General features: G+C 44.1%; 1 protein-coding gene across 1 annotated transcript in view; it reads left to right on the forward strand.

The window, feature by feature from the left end:
• PDIA5 (protein disulfide isomerase family A member 5) overlaps positions 1 to 3,006 on the forward strand; it is an 88,719-nt gene extending 85,713 nt beyond the window's left edge. Inside the window, exons 16-17 of the mRNA XM_045851351.1 lie at positions 2,284 to 2,418; positions 2,781 to 3,006. Coding sequence (XP_045707307.1) covers positions 2,284 to 2,418; positions 2,781 to 2,861 — 216 coding nt within the window. The 3' untranslated portion in view covers positions 2,862 to 3,006. The remainder of the gene's footprint in view (positions 1 to 2,283; positions 2,419 to 2,780) is intronic.
• Positions 3,007 to 17,370: the final 14,364 nt, after the last annotated feature.

The following is a 17,370-nucleotide window of genomic DNA, read 5'->3' on the forward strand; positions in this document are numbered from 1 at the left end:
CTGCCTGAGCTCTGCCTCCTGTCTCCGCCCAAGCCAGAAAGGCTGGGGACCACAGCTGTAGAGAACATTGCAGCTGGAGAAGAGGTGGAAGGAAGGCGGGAGGGCAGGTGAGGCACGCTGGTGCCCGGTGTGCAGGCCACACCTCACTCTTCACTCTGACCGTCAGTTCTGCTACTCACAGAGCAGTAGCCCTGTTCACCTGTGCACACAGTGAGTGACCAGTCAGTGACTGCTGGTGGCCCTCGGGGCCTGTCCTACCTGGTAAGGGGGCCTTTGTTCAAATGTAAATAACCAGCAGCCAAAGAACTCATGAATCATGGCTGTTCAACAGTTCAAGCTGTGGGAATAGTTCCATCTGACTTCCTTAATGTGCTCTGCTCTCAGAGACCCCGTGGTCATTCCTCTCTCAGGCATGGGCTGGTCTTCTTGGGTGCTCACCATGCAGCTAGTTGCACTCATCACTCAGGGTTCACATCAAATGTTACCTCCTCGGAAAGGCCTCCTTGGCCATCCTGGAGAAGGCAGCCCTTCTACCTATTGCCTTGTTGAATCACCCTCTTAATTCTCCGGAGCAGTCACTGGGCTCTAAAATGATCTCACTTATTACGTGTCTTTCAGCAATAAGAATGGCAGTCACTCCACAACTGAGCTGTACCAAAGTCACCTTGTATCCTTAGCATCTAGCACATAGGACAGGACTTGGGTAAATGCTGGCCTCTGGTCAGAATCGGTCCTCTCCTCTCCTGTGATGCTTTCGTATTGCGTGTTGCCATTACTAGACCCTCTCCCCTCCTTCTCGGCTTTGTGACCCTGAACAGGGAAAAAGTTCTGTGTGCCTGCTTTATACTGTCTTGTTTTGAAAGAACACTAAATAATAAGAAAACACCACCCGGCATGTGGAATTTGTAATATGGGCAAGAAGAGGCCTACGGCCAATTTGGGAACCTCTTTCTGACCAAACGCTCTGCTTTGGTCAGGCTGAACTCTTCTAGTTTCTGGAAAGTGTCCCCTGGCTGGAACGTTCTTTGTTCCTGTTTCAGTCTCGGCTCAGCTGGCAAACTGTGCAGTGTCTTAGTTCCACTCCCTTAGGCTCTCTTGGCACCCAGGACCATCTCCATCATACCTCCTACCACACTTTCAAATTGTCTCTGTCTGCCGTCCTTTATCTGAACAGACACCAAGCACCTACTGGGTGCTTGTGTGTGGTTCCGGTAGGAATGACTGTGACAACAGTTGGGGCCTGACCTGGCAGCTCAGTTGGTGAGAGAGTGATTCCAATACACCAAGGTTGCAGGTTCAATCCCTGGTCAGGGCACATACAAGAATCAGCCAATGAGTGCATCAATAAGTGGAACAACAAATTGATGTTTCATGCACTCTCTCTCTTCCTTCCTCTCTCTAAAGGTCAGTAAGTTTACCAAAAAAAACAGCTGACATTTACTGGCCGCTAACCATGTGTCAGGGCCCGGTGCCTCTGGGAACTGAGGCACCAGCCGCATAGGTAATTTTTCTTAGATCTTAGTATGCAAACAAGCCAACATTCACACTTGGAAAACTTGACTTCAAAGCTTTGCTCTTAACCTTGGAACTAGACTGCCTCCCAAGCAAATGTTCAGGGAATATGAACTGGTTAATGAATGGATCTTACAGTGCCTTGCAGAAAGTATCACAAAATGTGCTGTTTACAACTGCTTTCAAGTCATAATTTCCATTACGGTCACGATAGTCATCCCTTGGTATCCTTGGGGGATTGGTTCTAGGACTGCCCACAGATACCAAAATCTGAGGATGCCCAAGCCCCTTATATAAAAGGTCTCCTGTTTGCATATGACCTACTCTGGTCATATGTAGGCGATAGCAGCTTGTGCCTGTACATCACTTCATTCCACTGAATTCAGCATCGTGCTTGGCATGTGGCAAGGTCAAATTTTGCTTTTTGGAACTTCTTAGGACTTTCCATTTTTCAAAATTTTTTGAGTTGGGGTTGGTTGACTCCATAGATGGGAAACCTGCAGATACAGATGGGCTGCTGTACTCCCAATTTTAAACAGTAGTCTCAGGGCACGCCAAGCTGAGTGCTCAAATCTTACCCATCTACCTTGGAAATAGAAAACAGGCACCATTGGTCTCCAAGGAGTTCCAGGCAGGGGATGCGTCAGTCAGCTCCTCCCCGCTGTTGGGGAAAGACCTCAGAAAGCACCTGGTGCACAGCCCTCGTGCAGCCTGCAGGCCTCAGCTCTCAGCTGGAGGCCCCAGTGCTGACCCTTCTCCCATCCCTGCTAGATCTCCTGCGCTGCTGTTGACTGCGTCAGAGATACGAACCAGGACCTGTGTCAGCAGGAGGGCATCAAGGGCTACCCCACTTTCCACTACTACCACTACGGGAAGTTTGTAGAAAAATACGATAGTGATCGGACGGTGAGTTGGGGAGAGGAATCTGCCCTGAGCTCTTTCTGCTGATGGCAGGGAAACCACCCCTGCGGAGCAGTAAAGGGCGGGGCCTCCAGAGGGCCCATCGGGGCTGAGAAGGCAAGGGCCTGGGCCAGGCCGGAAGAGGGTCTCAAGAGGTCGTCACATAAGTCCTGCCCCAGAGCCAGGGCGGCTTCCGGGCTGTGGGAGTTTCTTTCCCCGCTTCTCAGGGCTTCTCTGGAGCAGCTGCCCATGCTGGTTCGGCCGTTTCTGTACGTGGAGGGTCAGGGAAGGGGAGTGAGGGAGAGCATGCATCTGTATCAGGGGTTAAAATTCCTCTCCTCTCTCTCTTTCCCTCCCCTTCCCTACAGGAATTGGGATTTACCAATTTTATTCGAACCCTCCGAGAGGGAGACCACGAGAGACTAGGGAAGAAGAAAGAAGAGTTGTAACGTCTGCCTCAGAGAAAGCCTTTCCATTACACTGTGAATGATACCCTGTTTTATTGTTCTTTCTGAATTTCCACATGTCTGAAGACAGTTTTTTAGAGGCGCTTATGGCCATTTTGTACAATTTTGAAATAAAATTAAGCCAATTGTTTGGTGGTGTGGGTTATTTCTGCAGAGCCAGTGCTGACAAAGGATGGGCGCTCGTGTTCTCCCTCCTCCCACCTCGTGTTCTGGGAGGCGCCACAGCCCAGGGTCGTCCACACCGAAGACACTCCCGAGGGTGGCACGGGGCGGGCGCCAGCCCCTATCAATCACTGAAGAGCAGAACAGGGAAATTGGACCTCAGAATATCCTGTCAGAAGACAACTAGTGTTGGTAGGAAATACATCCAGGTGATCGGGGAAATGAGATGCTGAAGTCAACGGTAACCAAGCATTAGCTTTTGCTGGGTCATTGTGGTTTCGGCCTTGTGTGTTTTCCTGGAACTCATTTACATATTTTTCTTTCTCCCGTAATTTCTGTCTTTTCCTCCTCCTTCCAGTCCCTTCATGCTCTCCCTTTGAATAGAAGTCTCCATGTCAGGGATAAGTGCAGGGGTCAAGCCCAGGCTCCAAGGGGCATCGGAGGGGAGTAGAGGAGGAGCTTCGAGGCTGCTTGCCCTGCACACGGGCTGGAAGGGGTGGTGTGGGGAACTTGGTGGTATATTCTCAGTGTGCAGATGTTGGGTCTGTTAACCAGCCTGCCCCCAGCCACGGTAACTTCCCAGCCTTCACACCACCTTCTCCAAGAACAGTGCCACCCGGGTTCTCTGCTCTGATGCCTCCCTCTGCCGCCTGCCTGTGTTCCATCCTCCCAGCCATTTTTCCCACTAGCCCTGCTTTCAGCACCCCTGTATGACTAACACCCTGCCCTGTGCCCACCAGTGCCCCAGAGCCAGAGCACCCCATGCTGCATCCACTCAGTATTTTTTCATGGGCAAAGAATTGCCTCGCACCGGCTGCCTTGGCTTCTGTTGTAATCGGTGGTCCTGGTACTTGGCAGCACAGTTTGGTGGCCTTGCTGGGGAGTGGCCGTGTGGGAATGTTCAGCCCTGTTTCCTGGTCTGGCCCCCTCCCTCACAGCCTCCGTCCTTCTTGCTGATAGGTCGGTGGGGAGGAGGATCAGAGCCCCAGAGTTCTTCGTGCTGTGTTGACGAGGTGCCACTCCCAGAGCTCTTCAGTGAAATCGAAAGTTCTGAGAGCTCTTGTTGTGGACAATGTCCCAACTTCCCAATACCCCTGCCTACTCCCGCATTATCTGTTCAGTCTTTCATTCCCTCTACTTCCTTAGCAGTGCCCCCTCCAAAAAAACCACACATGTAAAAAAAGAGCATGCCCTAAATAAATAGTTTAGTGACCCAGTTCAGCAGGGAGGGCCTGAGTTTAACTCCAGGCAGCGCTGCTTTCTGTGTGGCCAGGACTCAGAGTTTCCCTGGGTCCCCACAGAGCGGTGTGAAAGCTGGCTGAGAGTCTGGCCTATTAGCTTCCTGGGGGGTCATCTCAGTGAGGTCACAGCTGGCCTCGGCGGTTCAGAGCAGCAGCAGGGATTAGGTGGTGGCCAACCAGGGCTAGAGAAGGAAGGAGAGTGGCCAAGCCCCAGCCTTCGGTAACAGGCAGTGACAGAATGCCCCTCAGCGGCCACCACGTCAGGCGTGGCATTGACCAGCACAGGGAGCGAGGATCTGTAAGAGCTGGCATGGTTCTAGGTCCCCCCTCACTGTCACTGGGACAGAGTGAGCCTTTGTCCACATCTCGTGTGGAAGGGAGGACGGGAGCTCTGGAAGATGACATTTACCTGGGGAATCATCGGAGAATTGCCTAAAGGTAACTTTCAGCTTATTGGATCAGACTGTGATCACCACTTGTACTGCACAAGTGGGCACTGTGTAAACACAGAGCTCCTACATGCCTGAGGAAATGTGGCGCCCCGTCCTGAACACAAGAGTGCAGGTGAGGCCCGGCCAGTGCGGGCCGGAGAGGACCACGGGTCCCTCGTTCCAGATCTTACAAGATAGATCTCGGTTAATCAAGCCCAAGATTGCAGGCTCATTGTCAACAAAAACCATCAAAACTTTTTCACCAGTGTTCAAGGTAATATATGTGATATAAGACTTTGAAAAATGTAGAAGGAAACTTACATCACTCAAAACCCTGCTATCACCAAGTACTGTTGAATGCAGTCCATTTTTCATCACAAATGAAATTGGTCAGTGTTTTATAACTTTAAAAAATTCTATAAAATACTTTAGTGTTTTCCTATATCATTAGCTATTCTGCCTCAACATAATTTTTAAAGACTATACAGCAGAGTTTCTCAACACTGTTTCTTGGCACTATTGACATTTTTGGGACAGGTAATTCTTTGTGGTGGGGGTGCTTTCCTATACATTGTATGATTTTTAGTGGTATCTCTGGCCTCTACCCACTAAAATGCCAGTAGCACCTCCTCCCCCCCAAGTTATAACAAGCAAAAGTGTCTCCAGACTTTGCCAAATGTTTCCCAGGAGGAGGCAAAATCTCCCCCAGCTGAGAACTATTGCTGTATAGTACTTCATGGCATGTAAGTATAATTGTTTACTTACAAATCTATTATTAGATATATATGTTATTAGCAGTTATTCCTAACCATGAATAATACTTGAATGAACATCTTTGGTTGGGTGATTTTATACAATTTATATGTCTTCAGAAGTGGCTTTCTGGGTCAAAGAATATGCTTATCTTTAAGGCCTGTGATATGTATTGTCTATTTTCCTTCAGTGGTGTGCTTATTTATACTCTTACCAAGACTGTATGAAATTATCTGGTTTTCTAAACTGCTAGCTCTTGGAATTTTTAAAGATATTTGCAAAGTTTTTATATAACTTTTAAGACTATTTTTCTAGTTACATTTTATTTTGAAAATTCAACTTTGTTTTAGCCTGCCAGGATACTTTAGAATCTATTTCTGTCTCTTTCTGTCTTTAACTTTATGTCACTTGCAAATTTGATGAGAATTAAAATGTTGTTAAAGAATGTAGCCTAGAATCCTGCACAGCCCTTTACCATTTGGATGCATTTTTAGCCACATTCCATGTGATGCTCCCACAATCCCATGGGGTTGTATACAAGGAGGCTGAGGCTCTGGGAGATTAGGTCGTTTGTCCAAGGTCACAGAGGTGGTTAAGTGTCAGAACTCAGAGGCCACACAGGGCTTCCTCTCTCCCATGACCAACAAGACTTAGTTGGAGATTCTTCCTTCTAATGATTGTTGCTTCCTTTTCAAGCCCCCACTAATCATTATTGTACTAAACAGCATAATGCCCACTTAATACGTCTTCCCACTTCTGGTCAAGATGGAGGTGTATGTAAACATGGCTCACCTTCTTGCAAAACCACATAAAAATTACAACTAAACTACAGAACAACCATCACTAAATCATCAGAAGTCGAGGTGAATGGAAGTCTGACAACTACAAAACTAAAGAAACCAAATCCATCCAGACCGGTAGGAGATGCAGACACACAGAACAGGCTGGTCCCACAGCCCATGTGTGGTGGATGCAAATTGGGGAAGAATACCTCAGGAACAAGGGACTCCAGCCCCACACCAGGCCTCCCAGCCCAGGGTTCCAGTTCCAGGAAGATAAGCCCCCATAATTCCTGGCTGCAAAAACCAGCGGGGTTTGAGTTGGTGAAAGGAACTAGTGGATTCCCAAGCAATTCCTCTTAAAAGGCCTGCACACGGAATTACTCAAATTCACTCTCTCTGAGTTCCAGCATGGGGGTAGCAGCTTGAAAGGCACCAGTGGCATAGAGGGAGGTACTGAAGTGTCTGGCATCAGGGTGAGAACTGGGGGGTAGTTTTCTTCCAGACAGAATGGTGGGCAGAGGTCATTGTTCCTCTTCTGAACCTCCCCCCACAGAGCCACAGAGCCACAGAGCCAGCAGGTGAATACCATATCTGAGACTCCATCAACCTGGCTCACACTGTTTGCCCCACCCTGGGGATTCCCTGACACTCTGCCCCACCCAACTTAGGGCCCACCAAAGCTGTAATAGTAGCTTTACCATATGAATGGCTTATCTTGGCTAATGCTTCACACCTTTCCAAATCCTCCCAAACAAGCAACAGCTGGCCTCACTGAGTCCCCACCCTCTCATACCACTTGCTAATTGGCCCCAGGCCAAGAAGTAGCAGCAGCCAGCCTTGAGTTACAGCTTGGATTCACCCGGGAGCCTCCAAGACCAATACAAGTAGCAGCCATCTGAAATTGCTTTGTACCTAATGCTGGGTGCCCCCACGCAGAACACAGGTGGTGGCTGACCCTGGCCTGCAACACTGAGAAACCCCAGAGCTTGTGCAACCAATAGACAGCTACAGACTATGTCAGGGCACCACCTCTCTGCCCCTTCACAGCTTATCCTCCGTAGAGGGTAGCGGTTGGTGATCAGCGGTCACAGCCAGTCATTGCAGCTGTCTCACTGGCCTGAGTAAATGCCTCCCATGACCTGCCAACAGCAACCAAGGCTCAACTATAAGAGGAGGGTGTACTCAGCTCACACAAAGAGCACACCTCGAGTACCCAGCTTGGGTGATACAAGGGGCTGTGCCACTGGAACCTTTAGGACACCTATATTAGGCCACACTACCAAGACAGGGAGTCATAGCAGCTCTACCTAATAGATAGAAACAAACACAGGGAGGCTGCCAAAATGAGGAGACAAACATGGCCCAAATGAAATAACAGATCAAAACACCAGAGAAAGTACTAAACAAAATGGAGATAAACAATCCATCAAATGCAGAGTTCAAAACACTGGTTATAAGGATGCTCAAGGAACTTAGTGAGGACCTCAACAGCATAAAAAAGATCCAGGCAGAAATGTAAGATACACTAAGAGAAATGAACAATTTACTGGGAAACAACAGTAGAGTGGATGAAACCAAGAATCAAATAAGTGATTTGGAACATAAAGTAGCAAAAACCAAACAGAACAACAAGAAGAAAAAAGAAGCCCCCCAAACAAGGATGGTGTAAGGAGCCTTTGGGACAACTTCATAGTTGCCCAACTTCTCATCATAGAAGTGCCAGAAGGAGAAAAGGAAGGACAAGAAAATTGGAAGTCTAATCAAAACAATAATGAGAGAACTTCCCTAATTTGGTGAAGGAAATTAGACATGCAAATCCAGGAAGCACAGCGAGTCCCAAACGACATGGATGCAAAGAAGCCCACACCAAGACACATCATAATTTAAATGCCCACAGGAACAAGTATAAAGGACACATGAACAAAAACTAGGGGGGGTGGAAATGGGAGGGAGATGGGGAGGGCTGGAATGGGAGTAAAAGAAAATTGTATTTGAACGACAATTAAAATAAAATTAAAAAAATAATAATAATAATTTAAATTCCCAAAGATAAAGATAAACAGAGAATCTTAAAAGCAGCAACAGAAAAACAGTTAATTACCCACAGGGGTGTTCCCATAAAACTGTCAGCTGATTTCTCAAAACAAACTTTGCAGGCTAGAAGGGATTGTCAAGAAATATACAAAGGCATGAAAAGACTTCGGGGAACTACATCCCCTCAGGGACTACATCTAAGATTGCTCTACCCAGCAAAGCTATCATTTATAATCAAAGGGCAGATAAAGAGCTTCCCAGACAAGAAAAAAACTGAACGAGTTTATGATCCCCATACCATCCTTACATGAAATGTTAGAGGGACGTCTTTAAGAAAAAGAAGATCAAAACTATAAACAATGAAATGGCAATTAACACATAGCTATCAACAACTGAATCTAAAAATCAAACCAAGCAAACAAGAAGAACAGACAAAATCATGGAAACAGAGAGTGTTTTCATGGTTGCCAGATGGGAGGAGGTTCGGGTGAATGGGTGAAGAGGTGAGGATATTAAGAAGTACAAGTTGGTAGTCACAGAATAGCCATGGAGATGTACAGTATAGGAAATAGAGCAGCCAAAGAACTTATACCCAGGACCCATAGACATGAACAAAGGGGTGGGGATTGCCTGAGGAAGTGGGGGATTCTGGGTGGGGTGGAGTGAAGGAGGAGTAATTGGGACAACTATAACAGCATAATCAATAAAGTATAATAAAATATAAGTCTTCCCTTTCCTAGACTATGACTTAGGCAGTTCTCACATAATTTTGGACTCTGGGGGAAGATTTGTCTGGGCCAAAAAAAAAAAAGAAAAAACAACCTGCAATTATTTTAAACAAGTTTGTCCTTCAGACTCTTACCCAATATTGGTATTTAAAATTTATTTTTATTATATGTACCTTCTCTGTAAAAAATCAACAAATACCTAACTCATATCTACATATATAAAATACATATATATAAAATGTATGCTTAATTATTAATTTAGTGTTAGTGTGCATATGTGTGTGTGTATATACACATATATGGAGATAGAGAAACTCAATTTTTGCCCTCCAATTTCACATCCCACAAATAACTACTGTCAAGTTTGCTGTGTATCCTTCCCAGCATTTTGGTTTTTGTTGTTGTTCATAAACAAATATGTAGTATGCTTTTTATGTGTGTGTATGTATGTGTATACATGTATGTATGTGAATATATATTTTTTTATTCAGAAAACTCTTTTCCACTACAAGATCACATATAAATTTATTCCTGGCATTTTAAAATGCATCTCAAATTTATTTTGATTTAAGGAATGACAAAGACATCCAGCTTTTTTTCTTTCAAAATGGTTAGTCACTTGTCCCAATACTAATTTTCTTTCCTCACTGAATATCACTTTTACCGTATAGTGAATTTCAAAATTTGGATGTCATGCTTTCTTCCCTGTTCCACTAATCTATGTATTCTCATTTTATTTTATTTTCTTATTCTGATTTTAATTAATGTTTTAATTTTTAGAATTTCCCTAGCTTTTTGCATATTTTTTTTCATTTAAACTTTTTGTCTTAGCTTTCAGGTCCTTCCAAGCAAAGACCACCCTGTTTCAGTGAAATGCTCATTCTCTTGGATAGACTAAACAAACAAAAGTGGTGGGGTTGTCACTTTCTTTTCTCATCCACCAACATTATGTTGTTGGCTCCGAGCAGTGAGCCCAAATCTCCTTCCTTGAACCTGTTCTTCTGGACTTAAGTAAAGTAGCTTTTATTTTGTTGTCCGTAGCCGTTGTGTTGCAAGGCTCAGTGAGCTGGGCTTTCCTGGTGCTCTCCTACAAGGTCTCTCATATGTACCCTCCTTGCTTCTGTGCTTTGTGATCTGAGCTCCCCTCCCAGTGCAACCCCCACTAGATTCTTTTATGTGTATCCTCCTTTTCTCTTCACTGAGGTCATTTCCAATTGTAAAGTCAAAAAACACATTCTCAAGAACTTCCTCGTCCTCTTGAACCACATCTCCTACTCTGAGTATTTTAATTTAGAGGGAAGGCATTCTTTCTAGAACAGCTGCCTTCCCAGCCTGACCTGAGAGTTGGGCCCCACAAATCCCAGCTTCCCTCCTATCCCAAGCTCTAAGTCCCTCGGGATGAGGGAAAGTCAGGAAGGCTGCCATCAGCCTCTTGTCATTGGAAACTCCAGGGGCTGAATTCCCTACAACCACCAGAATTTTCTACTACTTCACTCTCTGGAAAAAGGATAGATAAACATCCTTGCCCCTCTATCCCCTGGTGCTGTTGTCCTCAGTTCTGACTGCATGGCTAATCACCTGAGGAGCTTTAAAAACTACCAAGGCCAGTGCCCCATCCCCAAATAGCTGAACCAGAATCTCTGGAAATGGGGCCCTGGTACCCACATGTTTCAAGAGATCTCCAGGTTGTTCTAACGTGCAGCTGGAGTCAGAACCAGCAGGTTCACTGGTGTGCAAAGCTGAGCTTATACAGTGTATATGGAAGGAAGGCTAGAAAAAACTTGGAAAAATCAAAGGAAAGTTTTCCAACAAAAGTATTCTTCAAAACCTTGGAAATTTTTTAGTAGGATTAAGTAATTAAGTTGCATGTTATCTCTTGCTACCTTTAACTCTCCTGAAATTTTTTTCTAAAGAAACATTCAGTAGGAAGCTGCATGTGTAAATCTGCCCACATTATCACTGCAATCAGCACAGGGTCTGTGCAGTAAAAATACCTTGGCTTTAAGTCTCAAAGGCAGCAAAGTAAGTCACAGTAACAAACCTCTATATTTGTCCAGACCATAGAGTGAGCCGCACACGCAGAACATGACGCTTCAAATGCTGCCACATCATGGGGTGTTCAGCCTGGCATCTAGGCTGGGAGTCTGCCAAGCAAATGTCTCCTCTAGCAGGATGTTAAAGCCTCAACAGGCTCATTCATTCCTGTCATCACCTGACTGCTTTCACTCCTTCTGCTTTTTGCGGCATCAAAAAAAATTGGTCTGGGTTTCAAAATTATTCTATCATGAAATAAACTAACATGCGAAAGCACAGCGGGGCCATTCTGAATGCACGCAGACACTGGGTTTTCAGAAGTGGAAGACACTGAAAAATAAAAGAGGTGTCTGAAGAAGGTAAATTGCTGACAGCAGTAGCTCAGAGAACATATTAAAGTGACTCAAGCGTCACTGTCAGGATGAGGGGGAAAGGTTCTTCAGCTGCGTGACATGGCTGGCAGTGGAATCTGGGGATATAATTTTTTTTCATACATGCATTCAATCCATCCTCTTATTTTCAGCCTCATTCAGATGGACTTAAGGCTTCCAAACCCTAACCTACCCAGAGTCCTGTGATATGAATCTGTTTCTGGGATTTTCCACAGCCAGGTGGGACTTGTGATGTGCTGAGCCACTGACCACCCACCAGCATGACAGAGTCTAGGGACTGCCTCCCAACACTGTTCTTTCCCTTAAGAATTACAGCTCCCAGCCTCCCTTGCAGAGATCCGCCAGCCACAGATCCGTGATTTGTGAGGACTGAAGCTCATGCAGTTTAAGGCCCCTCGTAATGCAGCCCTTCCAAACCAAGGAGCTGCTCTTCTGTTACGATATTCTGAAAAACCACCTGGAGGACCAGCCTATGTGGACATGCCATTTACTACTCACATTTCAGGGAAGTGCCCTGATGGCAGGGGATCAGTGCACAGCAACTGGGCCTCACCTCCAGCCTTGGTGCTACTTACAGTGTTAGAGAAAGTAGCCTGTGACACTCTACACTTCTGTGATGAACACAGGAGCATTAGGAGAGCTGGGGCAACCAGACACGGACTGTTTTCCTCATTCCTTGTGACTGCCATCTGTTCTCTGAGGTCGTGGCGGGGTCATGTCCTGACTTCCCCCATAACCCCTTTAAGAATAATAATATAAAAATAGGGACAAAGGCAAATATTTATTTACAATGAAGAGGAGAAGTCACAAGTAAACACTTAAAAAGCTGACACTACCAGAAAAACAATACTGTATTTGTAGGTGGTGGTGTTTATTTTTCTTCAGGAGTCTGTTCAAATGTCATCTCCACAGGGGGATGAGCCCCCTGCACAATGAAGTCAGTGCCCTTTTTTCAGTCTTCATTCCCTTGCTCTGCTTTCTTTTATTTCATAGCACTTATATGTCCTGTGTTCAGATGTTATGTGTTCAGATGTCCTGTGTTCTTACTTGTTTATTGTATTTTCTGCTCAGTGGAATGTAAGCTTTATGAAGGCAAAGACATTTTCTGTCTACTTCTCCATGTTGCCCCAACGCTGCAGTTATGGTAAGTGCTCAGTGAATGTTTGTTGTATAAATGTTGAATATTTTCACACAGGGTTCAATATTTTACAGTTTTTATAGATTATCATCCAGTTTTTATAATAATATGCATTGGTATATGCATAGGGAAGAAGACCAGAAGTACATAGGTCAAAATATTAAAATTGATTATATCTGATGATGACATTTTCTTCATCCTGCTTTTCAAGATACTCTGATTTCTTTTCAATGATGTATTTAAAGTTTTACATAAGTTAGAAACATTTCACTTCTAACTTATATAAAGAAGGGCTAGATATAAAATGTATCTAATAAGATCCTGGTTAGTTTTAGTTTAGTTTTGTTTTTTAATTAAAAAAGACTTGAGCCCTCACTGTTGAAGCTCAGTGAATTGAGCACGGGCTTGGGAACCAAAGAGTTGCCAGTATGACCCCAGTCAGGGCATATGCCTGGGTTGTGGGCCAGGTCTCCAGTAGGAGGCACACCAGAGGCTACCACACATTGATGTTTCTCTCCCTCTTTCCTTCCCTTCCCCTCTCTCTAAAAATAAATAAATAAAATCTTAAAAAAAAGACTTGAAGTAAATTCAGCATAAATTAATAGTGGTTACTTCTGGAAATTAGAGTAACAGGTGGTTTTTATTTGTTCATATTTCATTGCATTCTTACAGTTTTAAATGGGTGTGAATTGCTTTCATAATGCATGAAAATCAATACACTAATGTAAAGATAAAAAAGAACAGTAGTTTTAAAAAGTGAGATCTCCATAGCTAAAGATGTGTAGGTATTTGGTGGTATTCAAAAGAAGGTCATGGGAAGACAAAAAATAGGGCATCTAGGAGGGAATATGGCAGGAATTGGGACATTCATGAGATTAAGATAAAATTGTTAATAGCGTAAGAAGAAACCAGCCCCAGGGAGGGATGAATATAATAATGGAGAAATGGAAAAGAGAAAGGCCCACAAAGTCAGTAAGTTGACTTTCCCTCATTTTGATTCAAATAAGAGTCCACCTTCAGAGCTTCCTAAACAGTCCTATAATAATACATTAACAATCGTCTGATTTTCCAGTCAAGATGGAGGTGTAGGTAGACATGCTTCAACTCCTTACACAACCATAGAAAGAATTACAACCAGATCTTAAAACAAATAACACCTAGAACCACCAGAAAATCAAGCTGTATGTAAGTCCAACAACCAAGGATTTAAAGAAGCTGCATTCATCCAGATAAATAAGAGGGGCAGAGTTTCAGAGACAGGCAGAGAAGCAGTTTGGCACAGAAGAGGCGGCAGTGGAAGTGGAATAGATGGCCCCACATTCATGCATGGTGGGTAAAAATCAGGAGGGAGCCCTGGTTGGTATGGCTCAGTAGACTGAGCAGTGGCTGGCAAACCAAAGTTTCTCCGGTCGATTCCCCATCAGGGTACATGCCTAGGTTGCAGGCCAGGTCCCCAGTAGAGGGTGCATGAGAGACAACCACCCATTTATGTTTCTCTCTCTTTCTTCCTCCCCTTCCTTCCCTCTGTCTAAAATTAAATAAATAAAATATTTTTTAAAAAATGAAGAAGGGACTTCTGACCAAGATGCAGGCATAGGTAGACACATTGTGCCTCCTCACACAACCAAAAGAAGAACAACAACAAATTTAAAACCAAAAAACAACCAGAACTGACAGAAAATTGAACTGTATGGAAGTCCAACAACCAAGGAGTTAAAGAAGAAACATTCATCCAGGCCGGTAGGAGGGGCAGAGTTGGGCAGCCAGAGCGGAGAGGACTGGAAGGTGGTGGCTGGAGGACCCGGCAAGGCAGCGGCTGGTGAACTGGGCAGTCCCACATTTATATGCAGATAAACAGGGAGGAACAACTAGGGATCGAGACAGACAGTGCCACCCAGGGTCCCAGTGTGGGAAAATAAAGCCTCAAAACCTCTAACTGAAAAAACCTGTGGGGGTTGTGGCATCAGGAGAAACTCCCAGTCTCACAGGAGAGTTTGCTGGAGAGACCCACAGGGTCCTAGAATATATCCAAACCCATCCACCTGGGAATCAGTACCAGAAGGGCCCAATTTGTTTGCGCGTAGCCCTGGAAGTGACTGAAAGCCAGCACAGAGCAGAGCAAGCAGCACTGTTCCCTCTCAGACCTCTCCCCCATGTATAGCATCACTACACAGCAACTTGGGTTTCCCCACCCTGGTGAACACCTAAGTCTCTGCCCCTAACTACATAAAAGGTACACTGAGACAAAATAATAATAATAATAATAATAATAATAATAATAATAATAATAATAATAATAATTGCCCAAATGAAAATACAGATCAAAGCACCAGAAAAAATCCAACTAAGCAACTAAGAGATAGCCAACCTCTCAGATGCACAGTTCAAAACACTGGTAATCAGGAAGCTCACACAATTGGTTGAATTTGGTGGCAAATTAGATGAAAAAATGAAGGCTATGAAAAGTGAAATAAAGAAAAATGTACAGGAAACCAACAGTGACAGAAAGGAAACTGGGACTCGAATCAGTGGTTTGGAGCAGAAGGAGGAAAGAAATATTCAACCAGAACCAAATGAAGAAGCAAGAATTCAATACAATGAGGAGAGGCTGAGGAACCTCCAGGATAACTTTAAACATTCCAACATCCGAATCATAGGGGTGCCAGAAGGAGAAGAGGAAGAGCAAGAAATTGAACACCTATTTGAAAACATAATGAAGGAGAACTTCCCCAATCTGGCAAAGGAAATAGACTCCCAGGAAGTCCAGGAAGCTCAGAGAGTCCCAAAGAAGTTGGAACCAAGGAAGCACACATCAAGGCACATCATAATTACATTAGCCAAGGTTAAAGATAAGGAGAGAATCTTAAAAACGGTAAAAGAAAAGGAGACAGTTACCTACAAAGGAGTTCCCTTTAGACTATCAGCTGATTTCTCAAAAGAAACCTTACAGGCAAGAAGGGGCTGGAAAGAAGTATTTGAAATCATGAAAGGCAAGGACCTACTTCCAAGATTACTCTATTCAGCAAAGCTATCATTTAGAATGGAAGGGCAGATAAAGTGCTTCCCAGATGAGGTCAAGTTAAAGGAGTTCATCATCACCAAGCCCTTATTATATGAAATGTTAAAGGGACTTTTCTAAGAAATAGAAAAAGATAAAAGATATGAACAGTAAAATGACAACAAACTCACAATTATTAATAACCAAACCTAAAAAAACCCCAAAAATGAACTAAGCAAATAACTAGAAGAGGAACAGAATCACAGAAATGAAGATCACATGGAGGGTTATCATCAGGGGAGTGTGAGAGGAACAGAGCGGGGAAGGTGCAGGGAATAAGTAGCATAAATGGTAGGTAGAAAATAGACAGGGGGAGAATAGTGTTGGAAATATAGAAGCCAAGGAATGTATATGTATGACCCATGGACATGAACTAAAGGGGGGAAGGGGAATGCAGGTGGGAGGAGGTATGCAGGGCAGAGGGGAATGTGGGGGAATGGGACAACTGTAATAGCATAATCAATAAAACATATTTTAAAAAAATCAGGAGGAATATCTTGGGAGTGAGCAATCCCAGACCTCACTGCCTAGAGTTAGAGCACCATGAAGAAAAATCCCCATTACCTGTGCAAGCAAAAACCAGTGGGGGTTGGGGCAGCAGAAAAAACTACCAGATTTTTGCTGCTTAGAGGTCCCATACTAACTTAGAATGTATGCAAACCCACCCACTCTGGATTTCATCATCAGGGCAGCAGCTAGAAGGGCACAAGTTGCATACAGGAAATGGGTGAAGTGACTGGAAATGGGACAAATGCCAGGCAAACCTCCAGAAGCCAGACAGCTGCACTGTCCCCTCTCTGAGCCCTCTCCCAGCACAGTCACACCAGTGAAGCAGGTTTCCTTGCCTTGGCATTTACATAAGTCTCCACCCCACACAATTTATAGGTGTCTTTTCTACAATGGGTCATGCTACTCAGACAGGGAGTCAAAGCAACTCTACCTAATACACAGAAACAAATACAAAGAGGCTACCAAACTAAGGAGACAAAGAAATATGGCCTAAATGAAAGAACAAAACAAAACCCCAGGAAAAGAATTAAATGAAACAGAGATAGCCAATCTGTAAGATGCAGAGTCCAAATCACTGGTGATTAGGATGCTTTGAGATCTCCTTGAGTACAGCAACAACACAAAAGAAGAAATGAAGGCTACACTAAGTGAAAAATAAAAGAAAAATCCACAGGGAAACAACAGTAAAAGAAAGGAAGCCGACATTTAACAAGCACAGAAAGAAGAAATAAGAATTCAAAAAAATGAGGAAATTATAAGGAACCTCTGGGACATCTCCAAACATGCCAACATCCAAATCATAGGGATGCCAGAAGGAGAAGAGGAAGAGCAAATAATTGAAGATTTATTTGAAAAAATAATGAAAGAAAAATTCCCTAATTCAGTGAAGGAAATAGACATACAAGTCCAGGAAACACAGCGAGTCCCAAGCAAGTTGGACCCAAAGAGGACCACACCAAGACACATCATTATTAAAATGCCAAAGCTTAAATATAAAGAGAGGATCTTAAAAGCAGCAAGAGAAAAGCAAAGAGTTACCTACAAAGGACTTCCCATAAGACTATCAGCTGATTTCACAAAAGAAACTTTTCAGGAAAGAAGAGACTAGCAAGAAGTAGTCAAAGGGATGAAAAGCAAAGTCCTACCACCTAGATTACTTCATCCAGCAAGCTATTATTTAGAATTGAAGGGCAGGTAAAGTGTTTCCCAGACAAGGTAAATCTAAAGG

This window comes from Phyllostomus hastatus, unplaced genomic scaffold (genome assembly GCF_019186645.2).
Source record: "Phyllostomus hastatus isolate PE091 unplaced genomic scaffold, TTU_PhHast_1.1 phas_contig_86, whole genome shotgun sequence".
Taxonomy (NCBI): domain Eukaryota; kingdom Metazoa; phylum Chordata; class Mammalia; order Chiroptera; family Phyllostomidae; genus Phyllostomus; species Phyllostomus hastatus.